We start from the raw sequence: 19931 nt of genomic DNA, 5'->3' as shown, positions 1-19931 counted from the left end.
AGCCAAATATCGATATGTACGTATCGATAAAAATTAAGAAAAAAATATTAGATGTTAAAAATTTTACGAGATCAAAACTCGAATATGTAAATTTAAATTATTCTATTTGCAGTGTTTTGGTATATCGAGAGAGAAATCTATAAGGAATAATAATAATAATAATAATAATAATAATAATAATAATAATAATAATAATAAAAAAAGAAATAATCGAAAAGGCGAAAATGCCTGGGACAATGGCGCGGGAAGGGGGATGGAACGTCGAGGAGGGTGAATTTGTGCAGTAAGCGAACGACCATGTCGATGTACGCACCCCTCTGATCAACGAACTGTGTCACCCCCAGGTAAAACGGTTGAAGATGCTCGAGGAACATTAATATATCACGTCCCATGCATGTGTTACATTTTGAATATCGAATGGAGAAGTCACCATCTTGGTGAAATTGGCAGAATGAAATGCAAATTTCAGATTTTCATCACCCATTATTAGCTATTTCGAAAGCGAAAGATCATATACACGTGCATATTGGAAACTTATTTTATATATCTTTTGTTACTCGATTTAAAATTCCATTTTTCGAATTCCTCCATTTAATAATTGAATAATAATCGTTGAGAATATTCAATCTCAAAGAATGCAATTTTTTACAAAGACGAAAATAAAAAGTAATATTTTTCTGAATTGCTAATAAAACTAACTGAACGAATAAACAAAACTGAGAGAAAAGTGACTAAAAGATCGGTATAAATTTCTCACGAGAAAGCTTAAAATTAATTAAAGCTTCGATCGAGAGAAAAGAATTACCAATTGAGAAAATTAAGAAAATATATATCTATATATATATCTATATACGTGATAAATAAACAAAGGGAAATGATAAAAGATCGTGCAAATTTCACAGAAAAAGCGATAAATTATATAAATTATATAAATTTCTCACGAGAAAGCTTAAAATTAATTAAAGCTTCGATCGAGAGAAAAGAATTACCAATTGAGAAAATTAAGAAAATATATATCTATATATATATCTATATACGTGATAAATAAACAAAGGGAAATGATAAAAGATCGTGCAAATTTCACAGAAAAAGAGATGATCTGTCGAAAACCCCCACCCCGGTGGCCTGACTCGAATTGTAAACAAAATCGGGGGTTGAGGGTGAGGAAGAGGGCGAGTGGAGGGGGCAGGGAGAACGGAGGTGGTAGGTGTCGGTGGTATACTCGCCAGTAGCACGGCGGTCACAGATCCTTTCGGAACACAGAAAAGCTGGCCGACCTCTTCATCTTCTCAAACATCCACGTCTCTTTGCCACGACGATGGATTGGCACTCGATCTTCTTCGATTTCTTTCTCAAATCTATGAAATCGATGAAGTGAGAGTCATCGTTTCTCTGTAATTTTTTTTTTTTTTTTGTTCCCAACTCGATCAACGAGGAAGGAAAATCGTATCGATAAATCGTGGATACAATTCTCGACAAAGTGAAGACTGTTACCCTTTTCGAATGTGTTGAGTAAGAAAATCAAGAGGGGAGAAAGAAAAAAAAAAAACAAAGAAAGAGTCGGAAGGGTTTCAAGGTGTTTATCGAGGATCGATGATCGATTGGCTGCGGCGGATCGAACGTAGCCGCGATGCCAACATTGCATCGGTCGTTGACACAGTTCCCCGCTTGAAATTCGGCCCAGTGTGTCTAGCTGCTCCAGTTGATCCAGGGATTTTCAATATCACGGGTTGAGAAAGGATGAAGGCTGAAAGCAACAACGGATACTTGAAGACGAGCGTAATCGTGGAGCAGAACGAGATATCGCTTGGTTCCGGTCAGGAGACACCTGCCACTAGCCCTCTTCAGGTGAGGAATCTCTTAGGCTCCAATTATGTTAATCTTATTTCGTTACTTATTATTCGTTTCGTGCAATCGATCTTCTCACTTATCGTTACTTTTATATCTATCGTTTCGTGTTTATTTTTCTAAATTTAGATCGTCCATTTTTTTTTAAGTCACTTAAAAAAAAAATACAAAAAAGAAAATACAATATTTTTTGTGAAAATAGACGAATATCGAATAGAAGAAAAAGAAAGAATTCAAATTCAATGATTTAATCGATCAAATTATTCACTCGATTCAAAAATACGAATTATTTCTCAAGCTTCTTTTTAAAAAAATATACGAATCCTAAAAAGAAAGAAAAATAATGTAACACTCTTATCTTAAAAAAAAAAAAAAAAAAAAAAAAAGATGTTACACGACTTCATATAAGAAGAGCCACTATTTCATAACTGGTGGTTGTAGACGCTCGAAACTTTGTTGTGACGACAGGTGACTTATGGCCCCCGTGGAAGCGCAACGACCACGGTCCTTCAGAAGCATCCTGGGAACAGGCGGAAGTCGCTAGGAATAACGCGGGCGACGTCAATCAGACGAAGAGGGCCGGCCAACAGGCAGCAATTGCTCGGTGTGCTCGCCGTCACTCTCCTCGCCACTTGCCTTTTTATTCTTCTGCTGTTGGCGTTGAACACGAGCCGCGAATGCGTGCAAGAGCCCCGTAAGTTGAATTAACCCTAAATGATACGATTAGTTCCGATGGGTCTGGTTAATTAAACGACCGACAGTGGATCGAGCGAGCGATACCGCCTGCACTCCAAGTTGATTCGAGCACGGAGTGGGGGTGTAGGTGTCGAAGAATAGCAATACGAGGAACTATTGAGTTGATCCGAAGATTGACGTGGAATTAGAGTGAGTTAGGGTTTGGCCGAGCGCGACAGAGAGCGCGCTAGGGTAGTCGCGGGCATAGAGCGCGCTAGTGTCGAGTCGTGCACGCTCGGGGAGTACAATGGTTTCACAAGCCGTTGAATCGTAGATTCGAAGATTGATCTGGAATTGAAATGAGTTAGTTTGATGTTGAGGTAGATTGGAGGATATTGAATGAGAATTGATCGTTTTTTTTTTTTTTTTAGGGTCGCGTAAATTTTAATTAAAATAACGATCCTCGTATTAAAGCTTGAAATCGAAGTTGAGTAATTAAGATTGTCTAAGACAGATAGAAAGTAGATTTTTTTTTTTTAAATAGTTGATTATATATGATAATAAGGGATATCGATATTAATTTCTCTCAGTTTTCTCTTTTTCTATATTTAGATAAACTTAATATTTAATAGTAGTTAAATCGGAGATAAATTTAAATGTAAAGATTTGTATTGATTTAAAGCTTTATCTTTTATCTTTTGATATGGAAATAATATGGTAATGTATGTAGATTCATATGTTAAGATAGATTAATGTATTCCAGAAAAATTAAATTAGATTCTTGTTAAAAAGTGAGTATTCTCGGAGATTTTTTGATCAAATTATTCAAGACAAGCCTCGTAACAAGCTCTTTTTCAATATATTGCAAAACTTGATGCATTGTGTGGAGAAGAAGAAAATTGTTAAAACTTTTATTGGGAAGTTCGTCCACTTCTTTCTCGTGGAGAAGTCTTTCTAATTTTGCTTGCGGAAACCTTCTTTAAAAGACTTTAATTACAACTTTACTTTACTTTTAAAGGAATGTTGCAGAAAAGGACGCGTTCCCGTGTGAAATTACTCGAAAAAATATTTGTATTTTTTACTGTATAAAGAAGTAGAACTTTATCTTGAGCGCAAAAGTTTATTTTTCAACAACTGTGTAATTTGAGATACTTTAAATTTAAACGAAATATTTAATTCTCTAAAATGAATGTAATATTTGCTTGTAAAAAAAGAAGATTAAAATTATGTTATATTTTTATTCATATTTTTTTTTGTCATTTTCTTAGCTTAAAATATTATTTAATACATATTTATCAAATATATCTGCAAAAATTTCTCGATGAAAATTTCGAGTTCGATATAAGAAAGTTATAATCAAAGTGTTATTTACAGAGAAAAAGAAAAAAAAGAAAAAAGGAAAAAAATAGCAAACCGCTTTCAAACCTCGTGTCAGAAGCAAGCATCAATCAGCCGAATCGAATCGAGTCGAGGCTATCAAGTTCTGCTCGAAAAGGCCGGTGTTACCTCATTGCTTGTGGCAAAAGAATTAATCATTTTTGTGATATCCATTAAAGAAAGATGGAACAGAGAGAAATTTTTTTTTCGATGAAATAATTTCGTTTGATAAATAAATTATTATAAATATATCTTGGATCTCGTTCTTCTTTATGGAAAATAATTGTATTGTTCTAATAATTTTTTAATTTCCATGTGATGATTAGAAATCTTTTAAATAATAAGATATGATGCAAATTATGTGAAATTAAATGAGATTTAAGATATTTTACCGATTCAAAAAATGATCGATTTGACGTGAAATGATTCTATAAATGAATTATTCATTATTGGTTAAATGAAAATTCCACGTGGAACACCTTTCGTAAAGATAAAAATACGAACAAGATCATTTTTTTTTTCTTTCTGGCTTCGTATGCTGGAAACAGAAACAATAAAGCCACGTTTATCGAACTGGAAAATTGCTTTTTATTGTGGTTCGATGTTGGATCCGTGTTAATGACGCAGAAAATTGCTATCTCCTTTTTCAATAAACCGTATAAATATATTATATGATTCTAAACAAATTATTCACACTGAACGATTTTCACGTTTCGCGTGAAACATCATTTAAAAATGATATTTAAGAATCACGGCATGCTTAAAATAGTTGTATTTTTTTCTTCATTTCAGGTCCAAACGTTTGCATGACAGAGGAATGCATCAGAACAGGTAAATTCCAAAATTTATATAATAAAATAAATAATGCCTTCTTTCGATCTCCAAGTTGAGAACCACTATATTAGATCCCATTATCCAAATAGCATTCCTAATATATTCAAACTATTCAATTTTCAAAATTTCAATCACAATATAAAATCACAAAAAATACTTTTCACGAATAAAAAATTATCCGTTTCTCGAAAAATTATCTTTCAAAATATCATAAAATTATTCGAATCACAAATAAAATCTTTCCAATCCTTTCATAAAATTATTCGATCTTAAAAATTTTCAAAAAGTCACCTTTCAAAATTTCACAAAATTCCGATCGATACGAATCGATACAAAGAAAATCCTTGAAATTCTTTTATAAAATCAAAAAATTACATAACATAAACATAAACGCCATCACAAATGCATCACGTCTTCTTTCCTAACCTCAATATTTACCAATGTAACGCCACACACATCGAATCGCGAGGCAACGAGGCAACGGGCAAATATCGAAACGAAAAAGGAAGAGAAAAATCGGCTGTTCGAGCATGGACGCTCGATGAAATATCGCTCGGCCGATATAGTCGAGCCAAATGGAATTAGATCAGCGAGAACTGATTGGTGGCCGGTCGGAATTGCGTTGTCCAGCGTGAAACGCGTGCCGCTTCGCACACGTCTGCAAATCGGATTAACTGTCCTCCTCCCCCCGTGGAATTGCCTGTTGACCGAGGACCGGCCTGCCATTCGATTTTCATTTGTCACGAAATTCGCCATTCGACCTTCCGACGATACGTGGCCGTCGTTTAATTGCACCGGAAACGCGGCCAATCCCGGAGACACGTACACGCGGCCCAATCCCCCGATTATTTATTCATCCGCAGTGGGCGACGTGGACGAGTTGAATTTTTGATCGTTCATCATGATTTTCCAGATTTGTCAACGATATTCAACGAGCTTAAAGCGATTGGATTTATTATATAGATGATTCGTTTGTTAGAATTTGATTATCGGGCAATCGTGCCAAATTTAAAATTTTATTCCGATTTAATTTTTCGATCTTTGGGTCGTGTCGGGGAGAGAGGAGAATTTAAACGAATTTTACTCGTGATCGAATATATTATTTGGAAAATGATTTTTTTTTTATCTTGAAAAATATTGTACGTATCTTGTATGACGATGATCATAGTTTGAATTAATTTTTCTCAATTTTAACAATGTTGCTACAAATTTTATTTTTTTCTCAAGTTTCTCATTTTATTTTATTAAAACAAGAGATTAGAAAGAGATTTGATTTTTTGTAGAAAATTTCTAAAGCTTAGAAATTTTATATATGAATTTGTAACAAATTCGCAAGAAGTTAGACTAGATTTTCATTACAAATTACAATATTTTTATATCGATAAAAATTGAATTATGATTTACAGAATGTAAAATAAATAGAGGGTTGAATGTCCGAAGAAGTAAGTCGATCCTTCTCTGACTTGAAATTTCAAATAAGACGGGGGTAGTTGAGATTCCATAATAGGTGTAATTAAATTCTTTTTTTTAATGTCTCATAATTACCATGTCTCTCTGGATTGGACGAGGGGACCTCTATGTACGAAGGAAAAAAATGCAGAAAGGAAAAAATGGTGCTCGACCTGAATTTAAAATGGCTGAAAAATAACAGCCACTCCGCCAAACACCAGTACTTGAGGAATCTGAGATTGACTTGTTTATTAAATATAATTACGAAAACGTTTCCCAGCGTGGTTTTCTCTAGTTTCGACGTAGACGTTAATTATCTGTATGTTGTTTATGAAAAAAATGCATATTTTTTTTTTTAATCAAAAAATTGGCAATAAAATGGAATATAAAATACTTGAATATAAAATAATAATTTAATATCGAATAATTTTATAAGTTCTATCTATTTTGTAAATTTTGATATTTTTTTCAATCTATAATATTCTTTATATATTTTATTTGAGCTTGAGAAAAATTTTACATTTCAAATATTTCGATTATTCAAATATATACTTCAAAATGAAGTTAAATTATACATTAATGAAGCAAAACTTTCTATTTTCCTTTTTTTTTTTTTTTAATAATTATTTTAATAGATAGATAGATAAATAAATTCAATCAAAGCTTGATACCTATGAGATTATCCAAGGATGGTGTTATTACTCGTTACAAATAGTTTATCGGAGGTGTAATCAATGTTGAGATCACTGCTGCCCTCGTTAAAGCTCTCTCGCTCGATTGGACGACGAAGATACAAACCCTATCTCGTAAAATTACCCGGTTCGATTAAACGATTCGGATTTACCCCCTTTTAACTTTGTTTTAAAATTGTATTCAAATGTCGAAACAATTTAACAAATTCGATTATTTAGAAATTAATTCAATTGTCCAGATTAAAAAAAAAAACTCTGATTTATCGAAAAGAATTAAATTATATATATAAACTATGTCTTCAGAGTTATTCATATGTCTATAATTCTCAAATTTTGTTTCATTAGATTACATTACTACCACACTGTATTATTGTATCTAAACAAAAATTAATATTTTAGATAGAAATTTAAAATCGTGAAAAATAATGTTTGGTGTGAAACATATGTGAATTATTGTCTCATTCTAAATGCATAAACGATATAGCTCATAAATCGTGGCACCAACCTGTTGACAGAAAATGAGATTGCGCAGAACAATCTTACAACGGGGTTGATTAGGATTGATATTATACATCCACGTTCCTATTGAATCAGATATCTATTTTTCCTTCCTTTTCTCCTTTTTTCCCTTCGTTTTCTTTTTTTTTTTTCCCATATTTTCATTTTATTACTTCAGACGTTTCTCCTCTATTGCCGCCAGTGAAATTCAATTTCCTGCCAATGACAGGGTAATTTTATATTCTTGCGTTAAAGGTATTGGAGCCGATATCGGCTTCAGAATTTAATGTCAGCCAATTTGATGTTTGTCAATGTGACCTTAGATGAATGCGTATGAACAATAATTTTTCGCTCGTTCCCCGAGAAAAATTTCATCACCTTTCATAAAAAGGAAATGGAACATTTGCCATGAAACCATAGAAATGTTTTATCTTTTATACATTATCCGATATTGATTAAATTTTTAATATTATAAAAAAAAAAACCAAATATATAAATTCTTACCTCAATAGTATTTAATATTCTATTACAATAATCTTCATAAAGTAATTATAACTCGTTGTGTAATCATCTTCTATCACTTATAATCACTTATAGTCATATTATAACCACAATTGTATCAATAGAAAAGATTATAGTTATCTTATAATCACTTATACTCATCATAATAATAGTAAATAACAGTAATCACAAAATCACATTAAAACCAATAATTTAATAGCTAGTGATTTTATGTTTTGATTATGTATTATAGTCACTATTAATCATATTATAATATTACCTTCAATTGCTTTTCATATGATCTTTTATATATAAAATATGCAATAATATAATCACTTGCAATAAATATTTGAATTCTTAACCATGTAATCCTTCTTTCAGCTGCCAGTCTACTCTCGGCGATGGATCGGACAGCAGCGCCATGCGTGAATTTCTTCCAGTACGCGTGTGGTACGTGGAACCGTCGTCACGTGATCCCAGAGGATCGAAGTTCGATCAGCACGTTCGAAGTGTTGGCCAATCAGTTACAAGTAATTCTGAAACGCATCCTGGAGGAACCACCGAACAACGAAGACAACAACGCCACCTTGAAAGCGAAGATGTTCTACAAGTCTTGCATGGACATCCGTGGGTACAACGAAAATTCTTTTCGAACTTGCATCTTCTCGAGAAATCTTACATGTCATCTTGATCTTCGGCTAAGACAAAGAGAAGAAGGAAAAATGAAGTTTTGAGGTTAAAAAGTGTTCTTTGTTTATTTGTTTTTATAGCTCGTATAAGGGAGATAGGAGATATACCATTGAGAAAGACGTTAGAGTTTCTTGGCGGTTGGCCAGTAGTGGTTGGACCATCATGGAAGCCACCTCCATATTCCGTCGAGGTTTTGCTAGGTCGATTAAGAGGCCAGTACAACGAGGGAGTGTTGTTGGAACAATGGGTCGGTCCAGATGACAAGAACTCCTCGGCCAATATCCTCCAGGTGCGCCGGCAAAGTAAGGCCCCTTGGTCTACAACTGCACTGTATAATTGGATTGGATTTCAATATTACGTTAAGAATTGAAAAGAATATAATAGGATTTTTAATCATCTGAAAGACTTTTGTCGAAATTTTTCTTATTATATATGAAATATAAAAGATGATCAGATGAAGCGACAATTCTCAGATACTATGAGTTTACGTTAAAAGTAATTTTCAGTAGTGTCCAGTTTTGGGTACTATTACGAACTGTTGGTTGGAACTTGGAAAAAATGGAATTCTACCGTAATCTAAGTACTATGAAAATTTCTATTGCGCTTCCAATTTAAGATAATATCATTTGTTCAATCCACGAGTGAACGAAAAAAAAAAATGACCATTCAACTATTTTTGTCAGCTGGATCAAATGCAAGTAGCGTTGCCAAGTAGAGACTATTACTTGAAGAAGAGCAGCGAGTCTCAACTACACGCGTATCATCGTTATATGACAAACATTGCTGTATTGATGGGTGCTAATAGACAGACAGCTGTCGAGGAATTCAATCGCGTAATCAATTTGGAGAAACAATTAGCAAATGTACGACTGAATGAAATATTTAATTTAATCGAGACTAATAATAATTTTCAAATATAAAATTCATCGATTAATGAATTAATGAAAATTTCAGGTGTCGATACCAGAGGATGATAGACACGATACGTCTGCTATTTATCGGAAGTTGACATTGCGCGAGCTGCAGCGTGAAATTCCACAACTGAAGTGGCACGAGTATCTTCAAGAATTCATCAATTCTCCTATAACGGAAGAAGAGCCCATTGTTGCGTATGCCATGCCATATTTCATGCAAATGGGTCGTATCGTAAAAAGAACGGATCGCAGGTAATGGAAAAATACGTTCTCAATTTCTGGAATTTACGATATTCTACAATTTTTTTAATCTTTCAGAAGAAAAGTAACAATTTGTTGAGTATATATCATTTTTACAGAACGTTGCATAATTATATATTGTGGAGATTGGTCATGTCCATAATGCCTCACATGATAGACGAATATCAGCAAAAGAGAGTCGAATTTCGAAAGATACTGTTGGGTATACTAAGTGAGAGGGATAGATGGTCTCAATGTGTTGAATGGACGAACAAAAAGCTTGGTATGGCTGTGGGTGCACTTTTCATTCGTGACAACTTCAATCATGAAAGCAAGGTGACTTTTATTCATCATTGATTCATTCTTTATATATAAGTCATAATAATTGAATAAAGAGAAATAAATTGATAAATAGGTTTAAAATTGAACGATAATTTATGAATAAAAAATGGACAGCAATTTTTGAAAAAAAAAAATTTATGGAAACTTATTTGTTGGCTTTTGATAATTCTGGAGAACATGATTTGTTTTTCAGGAGACGGCACTTGAGATGATTCGTACCATACGAGAGGCGTTTAACGAGTTATTGGCCGAAAATCATTGGATGGATAATGAAACTAGAGCCGTGGCCAAGAACAAAGCTAACTCAATGAATGAAAGAATTGGATATCCTGAATTTTTAAAAGATCCTGTTGAACTTTCCAAGGAATATGTAATGGTACTTAATAATTTCATAAAAGAAAAAAAAATTCAAATAATAATAATGATAAGATTCAATAATAATAATTTTTACTTTTTTTTGTTTTTCATTAACAGTTGAACATTACCGAGAATCATTTCCTTGAGAACGTGCTAGCTGTGTTAAGATACGACGCTTATCACAATTTGGAGAAGCTGCGAAAACCGGTTGATAAGGACAAATGGTCAACAGAGCCAGCCGTGGTAAATGCCTTCTACAATCCCAATAAAAACGACATTGGTAAATTTAATCTTGTTTAAATTGAATTGAATTTTAATCTCCTATATTAATATTTTTATTTTATTTTAGTTTTTCCAGCTGGAATTCTTCAGCCACTCTTCTACTCCCAGCATTTTCCAAAATCGTTGAATTATGGTGGAATAGGTGTGGTGATTGGTCATGAGATTACTCACGGTTTTGATGATAAAGGACGTCAGTTTGATAAGGATGGAAACATGATGCAATGGTGGAACAATGTCACTGTGAAAGCTTTCAGGGAAAGAGCTCAATGTATCGTGGATCAATATTCAAGATACAAATTGCAAGAGGTTGATTTGTACATCAATGGAAAAATGACTCAAGGAGAGAATATTGCTGATAATGGAGGACTCAAACAATCATTTCGGGTAATATTATATATTTAATTATATATTTATATATTATATATTTATATATTTATATATAATGTTTGTAATGAATGATCATCAATCTTACCTTAAGATATATTATCAATTACGAAATCATTATTGTTTAGGCATACAAGAAATGGGTGTCAATACATGGCGAAGAACCATTACTTCCTGGTGTAAATCTTACTCATGATCAACTGTTTTTTTTGAACTACGCTCAGATATGGTGTGGATCCATGAGACCAGAAGATGCATTGACGAAAATACGAAGCAGCGTTCATTCACCAGGTCCAATAAGAGTTCTGGGTCCCTTATCCAATAGTGAAGACTTTGCCAGGGCCTATGATTGTCCTCCAGGCTCACCGATGAATCCAACTCAAAAGTGTAATGTTTGGTGAGTTTATTTAACTTGTAAAATATTTAAGATACTTAATTGTTTAGATTCTTAAACAATAAATTTAGATCTAAAATGTTTTAATAATATTTATCGATCATTCTTTTGTAATAATTGCAGGTAATAATGCAGAATTCTTTGAAAGAAAAAGAATAAACAAAAAAATATTTGGATACTTGTGGTGATATTTAATGCCACAATTATATTTCGTGCCATAAGAAGACTTTAATTATTTTATTGACTAGTGACCACGATGAAAGACCATGAAAGATCAGTATTATTTCATCGTGATTCACTTTGTGGTATGAATATTCTATACATCGTTCAACATATTAACTGAATTTTAAACAAAAGATGATCAGAATCTGTAGATATTTATGATCTTGTCGATGAATGCATTTTATAGGATGATTTAAATTCAATCTAATATCAATATTTCACTAATTAAAATCGTAGTTATATTTCAAGTGAATTATTTTCTTTATTAGTTCCGGTGATTCGATTTGCTGATCGATGTATAGTTGAAGAGAGGATTTTATTTCTGTGTATACATGCGTGTGTATGAAAAAGTGCGCCTGTTAAATAGAAATCGTGGAGAGAAAAAGTTGATCATAGTATCAGCTTAAAATTCCATGGATAAAAGCTACGTAAGATGTATATAAAAGATATGTTTTAATCATGTAATCCTAATTGTGTGATTCATCTCGTCGAAGACGAGTCTAAAATAAATTTTTCGATCAAATGAAACAAACAAAAATGAAAAAAATATCATATTTATTATTTTCCCTTCCCATTTTTTTTATTATAATTGTTAATAATTATAGAATTATTAATCATAGTTGATTAATTAATAGTTAATAAAATTTTTAGTAGATTGAATTTTGTAAAAATTTTATATCAAGTATAGATTCTTGATCGAGTTATTATAAATGTATCTTAAAATCGAATATAGTATAGCAATAGAGTATTCAAAATCTACTTTAGACAGATATATAATCCATTCATACTTTCATAGGTAAATGTAGGTCCAAAGGAAACATGAAATTATAAATCTCACAAAAATTTTTAGAAGAAAGTTTTTATCTTTTCTAAATTATTTAAATTAAAGATTTGTTTTATTAACTAATATATTTTATATTGAAAATCTTTTAAAAAATAGAAAGAACAGAATATAATGAATATAACATAGATTATCTATTAATAATTCACAAAAATGAAAGGAATTTATTAAGAATCGAGTATTTGTTGAAAGATTTATTCTATATTGGAACATATCATCCATACATAGCACGGTCAATACCGAATCGCTTTGTTTCATGTAAAAAAGGTGGAAATAAAAATAATATACAACAGACAGAGGGCTCTCCCTCTTTCTCTTTCTCTCACTTCTGATCTAATTATGATACTACTCTCAATATCATTTATCTTCTACTTCCCTTATGATTTACAAGAATTCACAAATCGAAATTAGAGATCTGTACATTCTTGTATAATTTAATTTAAAAAAAAAAAAATTATTTGTCATAACATATGTTGTTAAACGTCTATATATATATATATATATAATATATAACAATAAAATCAATATTTATAATAAATCGGTATCAATACCGAGTAAATAATAGATAACAATTAAAATACAAATTTATATTTTACAAGAGGAAATAAATTATATCTATATCTCATATCTTCGAATTTCATTCGAATGTATATATAATATATATATATGTATGTATATTATATATATATATTTAAAAATTATGATAATCGGAAGAGAAATAAATTAATGTACAAAATGCTAAAGAATTTCTCGAATATTTTGGGGATTATGCCAATCCTTAGCGTGTTCAGTGAGAGAAAGTAAAGAAGAGAAAGAACATCAGTCGACTCGATCAAGTCATCCAATTAATCGCGAATAACAATATGGCTACCAGCGATCTGTCGGTTTATGTACATGCAGCGGGTAAATTTATTTTTTCTTCTTTATCTTTTTTCTTCGTAAAATGATTATACTAGGAGGAGTTCTGTAAATGTTCATCTATTTTACATTCATTTGCAAGTGTTTATGCTTCGCTTGAAAAAAGTGAAAAAATTTTCAAATCGTTTCGCAATTCTCGAGCAATATCATTTTTCGATTAAAGATAAATATTTGCATTAATTTATTCGTCGTGTTGATTTGCTGAAAATTTTTTATACTTTTTTTTAATAATTATCACTTTCATCAGATTTTTTTCCTAGAATTTAAAATTTCGATGAAATTACCATTCAAATTTTGTATCTGTCTCGTAACTTCATGAATCATATGTGATCTGCATAATTGATACAATTATTAATACACGTGTAATTAATGTAAAACGATTCATTACTTATTTAGTATCCATACATGATTCATGAGAAATTCTTCGTTTTCTTTTTCAACAATATTTTTTTAAACAACCCACAGGCAGAATAATGCATTAAAAAATTAATCGAAAACCAATCAAAACGAATCTGTTTCGGATGAAAAACGAAATTTCCAATTTGCTTCTCATCGAAGTTTTTATTTTCTTTTCTATTATTTTCTTTCTATTATTTTTTTTTCTCAAAAAAATAGTGATTTCTTTACAATATTTCTCTCTCTCTCTCTCTCGCTTTCGCTCGCTCCCTTTCTCTCCCTCTCTTTCTCTCTCCATTAATCTACACCCTGATGCCCATGCATAATCGATTTATAGTAAATTTTTATTGCGTCCACGAGGTCGGATACGTATTTGCAATTATTTTCTTTTTACTCTCCATTTTTTTCTCTTTCTCTCTTTATTCCAGAAAAATATATATGTTTATATATGTATGTATGTATGTATGCATGTATGTATGTATGTATGTATATATGCAATATGTATATTTATATACATAACAGTGCCACGAGATAAAAACCGTCAACAATGGACAACATTTTGTTTCTTTCTTTCTTTTTCTTTTTTTTTTTTATATATCAGACTTTACGAAATAAGTACCAAAGTAAATCTGTCGTCCTGTTTCGTGTCACATTTTCGATTCTGTCATTTCGCGGAAATGTACAGGTAATAAAATATATTTATGATAAAATCCTTGAAATTGCCAGCAATTTTATTTCTTCTTTTCTTCCTCTTATATTTTTTTTTTCTCTTCATGTTTAATATACTCTTAAACACTACGGATGTGTGACTCTAATATGAGTAAATCAAGATGGCGGAAGAAGCCATGTTTTTCGACAAATTCTAACCTCTAACAGAAATATCAGAAAAACAATTATTAACCCTTTGAAATTAATCGTATTTTTTTTTTTTTCATTATAAACATTTTTTTGAAAGTTCTCTGCCTGAGAGCTGTTCGTTCAAACAAATATCCTCTATCATTCTTGATCTTTATTTTATACAGAAAATTTCCATTTCTTTTCTTCAACGAAACAATTTGTAAATTAATTTATTCATCTTTTCACTATGTTAATGTTTAACCATCATGTCATTGTGACATCAAGAAGCAAATTAAATCGAGGAAATGATGAGAGTTAAACGTGAAGAATACAGGGTGATGCGAATATCTCCATACGATGTGACAATGACGATGTTTCTTTTTTGCATGGAGGCTTGTGTTGAACATTATATATTGAACATCCCAGTGTAGATTCGTATATGGAGAATTTGGCATCAGCCTATAGAGAATTGAAACGTGAACAGATCTCCTCCATAGCTCGGCCAGCAACAATGAAACGAAAAAACAAGGGAGTGTGGGTAGTACAATGTACAAAGCTAATTTACAAAGGTGTCGTTCGGTTACCCTCTGTATTTTTTCACGGTTCGTATCGCGCTTCTTCGTCTCTGTTTCTTTTATATGTACACAATGCACTCTTTTTGAACTCTATGGCTTCTGTGGTTTCTCTATCTCTCTCCCTCTCACTCGCACACCACGCATTCTGTGTTTTCTTTTTTTTTTTTCTGTCTTCTTATTTCTACATAATTAACGCTTTTTTTTTTTTTTTAATATATATATATCGCCATTCGCCACTTTAAATCCCGCCAATCGTCAGAGAAATCATCGATTACGAATTGTTGCCCCTCGTACCACCATTTCGTAACGTTCCTCCCTCCCTTTCTCTCCTTGCCGATGAAAAGGCTTGCAATACTGTGTAAGAAAAATAAATAGCTTCCTCTCTTTTCTACCTCTTTGTTATTAGAATAAACTTTGAACGTTTCTTGGATTTCTTTTTTTTTTTTTTTCAGGAAAATAAATATTTCAACGATTCCATAGATATTTCTTCTGTTGGTATCGTTTCTTTCTTGTTTGTTTGTGTTCATTTTTTTTTTTTTTTTTTTTTTTTTTTTTTTTTTTTTTTTTTTTTTTTTTTTTTTTTAGGTTAGAATTTAACTTGTGGAAACCATGCAACGCCCTCTTTGCTCACCTATTTTCCATTGTTGTACTCAACACGGGGGACACACTGGTCTGAAAGAACCCCTTTTCCAGAATAATTTTGCAAAATTACCAAAAGGAGAGTTTTTTAACTGAAAATTTATACAAAAAGCAGTTTTCGAATTCCATTCTTTTTTTTTTTTTTTAATGGAAATCTCAAATTCCTTTTGTCGGAGAATTTTTACTTTTCTCATCTCGCATCTCACAGTATTGCATGTCAACAAAGCGCAATAAAATTCGTAAAACGAACAAGCTACAAAAACAATTTTCATTTTGTTAAAAAATCGGTGTGATCGAACTTTATGCTCGAAGATCAAGCTTGCAGTGTATTTTCATTAAAAATTGCAAAAAAACTTTTCTCTTTCACGCATAACGTGATTCATTGTACATTTTTAATCCTTCCTATCATATGGAATTCGAGAACGTCCCAAAAAAAAATCGAACTTCAGCTTACATAGTAGTTAAATGCATAAATACATCTTTGCATAAACTGTTCCTCATCGTATCGTTCGTTTTGAGACATTTCGAATTCGGAATAAAACTGAGATCTACGGAGATCTTCAACACAATTTTTCGTAAGATTCTTTCTATTCGAAATTTTGGATAAATGCAAAAATTCTGCCGGCTTTCTTTTACCTTTCTTTATTTAAAGAATCAATATGGCGATAGATATTAATGTTTTGTACTCAAATAACATTCAACAATTTTTTTTTTTTTTCATTTTTCAGAAACGTGCTCTCTCTATTTTCGTTCAAATTTTTGTTATAAATTATTTTTATATTCATGCAATTATAATTTTTTTTTTTTATAAAAGTTTTATTATTGTTCTTATGTATTTTGAAAGGATTGTTGAATAAAGACCGACTGAATTTTTGCACTTACCTAACAGCTTTATTCGCGCAGCATAACTTAGCAGCCTTGAGTTTCCAGTGGTTTTCAGCCATTCTTTCTCGGTTCATTGCTTATATGGAGCACTTTTGATATTCACTATTGCTTAAGAGGTGGAAGTTAATTTTTAAATTAACTTCGCGATATTCACTTCATGCCTTCGCAAATATTAACAAATTTTTTTAATTTTAAATCAAAATTAAATTATCCACGGAGAATTTGAATAGTTCTTCGTGACAGTTTCAAAGTATTTCCAGAGAAATTAAAATTGCACAATATCTTTGTTGTCAACCTTAAAAAAAAATAAAAAATAAAAAATAAAAAAAAAAATAAAAAAATAAAAGCACCATAAAAAATTAACACAATATAAAATTAATCAAATTTCGTAAATTTTGAATAAATTCTCGAATTATTAAATATGTTCTGATATTTGGGATACCAACTAACCTGAAAAAGGAGTCAGCCCCCTGGAACATAAACTGGCAAGAACAGTCTTCGTCCTTTCTTCAATATATTTCTCGCATTATTTCTTCGCAAAAAATACACATCGATTTAAAAGACAGATACATTATCTCGTATAGCTTTTCTCGTCCAGTTTTGTTGTTGCCCTCTGTCGTTTAATCTTGCAACTATGCATTCGGATTCATTTTTCTCATCACCTCTCACTCCCTCTCATTCTCTCGCTTGCTATTCACTTAACTATCTCTCATATGTCTTCATTTTCATCGTGCAACACTGTATTATTTATATGTTTAAAGACTTCATCGACATCGACATCATCATCATCATCATCATCATCATTTAGCAATCGTTAAAATTATTGTACATTATTTAATTAGTAATTGTTAGAATATAATATTGTTGATGTACATGTGGCTCCACCAAATTCATTGCGGAGAACGCGTAAATTACTAGACACGCGTGAATATAAGGGAATCCCACTTAGTCGAGAATACCCGAATTCGTTTCTTTTTTTTTTTTTTTTTTTCTTTTTTAAAATTCATTCTTCTTTCGTAGAATTCTTTTATTTCAGTTAATTTTTCTCGATGATTTTTTTTTTAAATGATTTATTATTTTTAATTTTTCTTTTCTAATTTCTTTCCCTTAGAATTTCAGATATCTTGGGCATAAAATATTTCAGGTATTCGAAAAAGACTTTTTGGAGCGACAGTCGACGTAGCTTCGTTTACTTTTACAACTTTGAATTACCAATTCGGGGATTTTCAACCGAAAAACGATGAAATTACAAAATAATTTCAATCCTAAATTCTTACGAATTCTTTCGAATTTTATAAATTTATATAAATTCGAAATTTCTCAATTTTATATTTCTCCGTTATAACATTTACAAAGAAAGGATTTTGTAATTCCATCGGTTGCTCGTAATATTCCTAGTAAGTTTAATCCTAATGTTGTTTATATCTGATTTGCAATTTTCAAGATCAAATCGACTGAGACAATTTTCGCGCGTGCCTATCGAATATCTACGTCATGTAACTTCTATTAAACGCATACGGGCGTAATAAGTCGAACTGCATCGCCGCATTGCCAATTAGCAAAAAAATCTCTTTGCACTTGCGCGACGAAATTTTTTTTTTCCATCATTTTTCAGTTTCTCTTTTTTTATTTTCTATTTTCTCTCTCCCACATTCTAAGCGGAGTGCACACCGAGTCCCTTTCTTTCCTTTTCATACAGATTCAGTCTCTCTCTCTTACACACACGCGCATACACGCACCTACACTCATTCATGCACAGTTCGAACAGAACCACTAATTGTTGTACATACAAAGTATCGCTTGCCATCATCATTTAATTTCGCGCGCGCGCGTTTATGTTGTATACACACGTGTAAAATTAGTGTTGGGAATCGTAACGCGACCATATCTGCCTTGAAAATTTTATTTTTCTCACTTTTCCTCTTCTCTTTTCAATTCCTTTTCTTTTCCCTTCCTTTTTTCTTTTTTTTTTTTTTTTCTATTACGAAGGAACAAATTCGTAACTCGATAAAAATTTGACTACTAAAATTTATAATAAAAAAGGTGTACTGTATTTTACACAGTACACGAGTATCGTTAATTTTGCAACATCGTTCTCGAATTTCCACGAGTAACGCGAAAAAATTGCAACTACGCGAAAAATTTTGCGATAAAAGTTCTACACGAACAGACTGTGTCGACCTCGAAAAATTTTCAAGGACACTCGTATAAATATTTTTTTATATACATACATTTTTTCTTTTTTTTGTTCAAGTGTCTCTTTTAAAAAAAATTCCTACAGCCAAAAACACGAAAATTTTGACGGAGGTCGACGATCAGACGATTCCAAGCGTTTGAAAGTTCGCGCGCAAATCGTTCGAACGTTTGGCGGGAACGTTTCAAATGTCACAAAAATGAGGAACAACGCCGCGAGAAAATTTTTTCTTTTAACAAATACATCCCTAAAAAAGAATTTCGAAATAGAATCGAATTCAACAAATCTAACCTACTAGAATCACAAATGTTACCGCAGATTCTATTTCTGCAAATTCGATTATTAATTTAATTTTTTTTTTTATATCAATTTCGTTTCATCGATAAATACCCGATGTCCATCGTTGTCAAAACGAATCCCAGAGCCACGAGGATCATCCGTCACTGACTTCACGATCAATCGTGATAACGTCTTAAATTAACTTTCTTAAAAAACAACTTTCACAAAGGCGATTTGATTCCCATCACTGTACACAAAATACCACGTAAATGTATGTGTATGCTCGTGTCTATGTGTATGTATGTATGTAAGCATGTCTGTGTGTATCAGTGTGCAACCTAGCGAATATATAATATATTGTATATATATAAAACGTTCCAAATAGAAATAATATTTTACCAATTATCAATCGAATGCGGAGCAAAAAAACTCCAGTCAAGTTTGTTTCACGATTTTTTTTCGTTATTATGCGATTTTTTTTTTTTTATCGTTTTCTACTAAAACGTACAACAATAATTTTTTTTTTTTTTTTTTCAGTCTAATACATTCCAAAGCACCAATTCGTTATAGTTCTCCAATCCAATATGGCCGCATAATCGAGTGTCCACGAGCCACGGGCCTCTCTTTTTTTCTCTTCTCGGAGAAAAATTTCTCGCATTTTTTTTTTT

At 31.7% G+C, this 19931-nt stretch overlaps 1 protein-coding gene across 2 annotated transcripts; it reads left to right on the top strand.

The window, feature by feature from the left end:
• The first annotated feature begins 1570 nt into the window (after window positions 1-1570).
• Window positions 1571-12212, top strand: LOC122717013 (neprilysin-1). 2 transcript variants are annotated; one of them, XM_043940653.1, is made up of 13 exons: window positions 1571-1848; window positions 2317-2542; window positions 4693-4731; window positions 8256-8501; window positions 8645-8853; window positions 9248-9427; window positions 9519-9730; window positions 9838-10054; window positions 10257-10436; window positions 10535-10697; window positions 10767-11083; window positions 11212-11480; window positions 11601-12212. In XM_043940653.1, exons 1-13 carry the CDS (start codon window positions 1741-1743, stop codon window positions 11602-11604), a joined length of 2370 nt encoding a protein of 789 aa, XP_043796588.1. In that variant the 5' UTR covers window positions 1571-1740; the 3' UTR covers window positions 11605-12212. The 2 variants fall into 2 exon arrangements, with proteins under 2 accessions (XP_043796588.1, XP_043796587.1); XM_043940652.1 differs by having other exon boundaries at window positions 10254-10436.
• The last annotated feature ends 7719 nt before the right edge of the window (window positions 12213-19931 follow it).

The sequence above is a fragment of the Apis laboriosa genome, unplaced genomic scaffold (genome assembly GCF_014066325.1).
Source record: "Apis laboriosa isolate Shangri-la unplaced genomic scaffold, ASM1406632v1 scaffold4_cov146, whole genome shotgun sequence".
Classification (NCBI taxonomy): Eukaryota; Metazoa; Arthropoda; class Insecta; order Hymenoptera; family Apidae; genus Apis; species Apis laboriosa.
The sequence above is the reverse complement of the archived record's forward strand: the minus strand, read 5'-3'. Positions and strand labels throughout refer to the sequence as shown.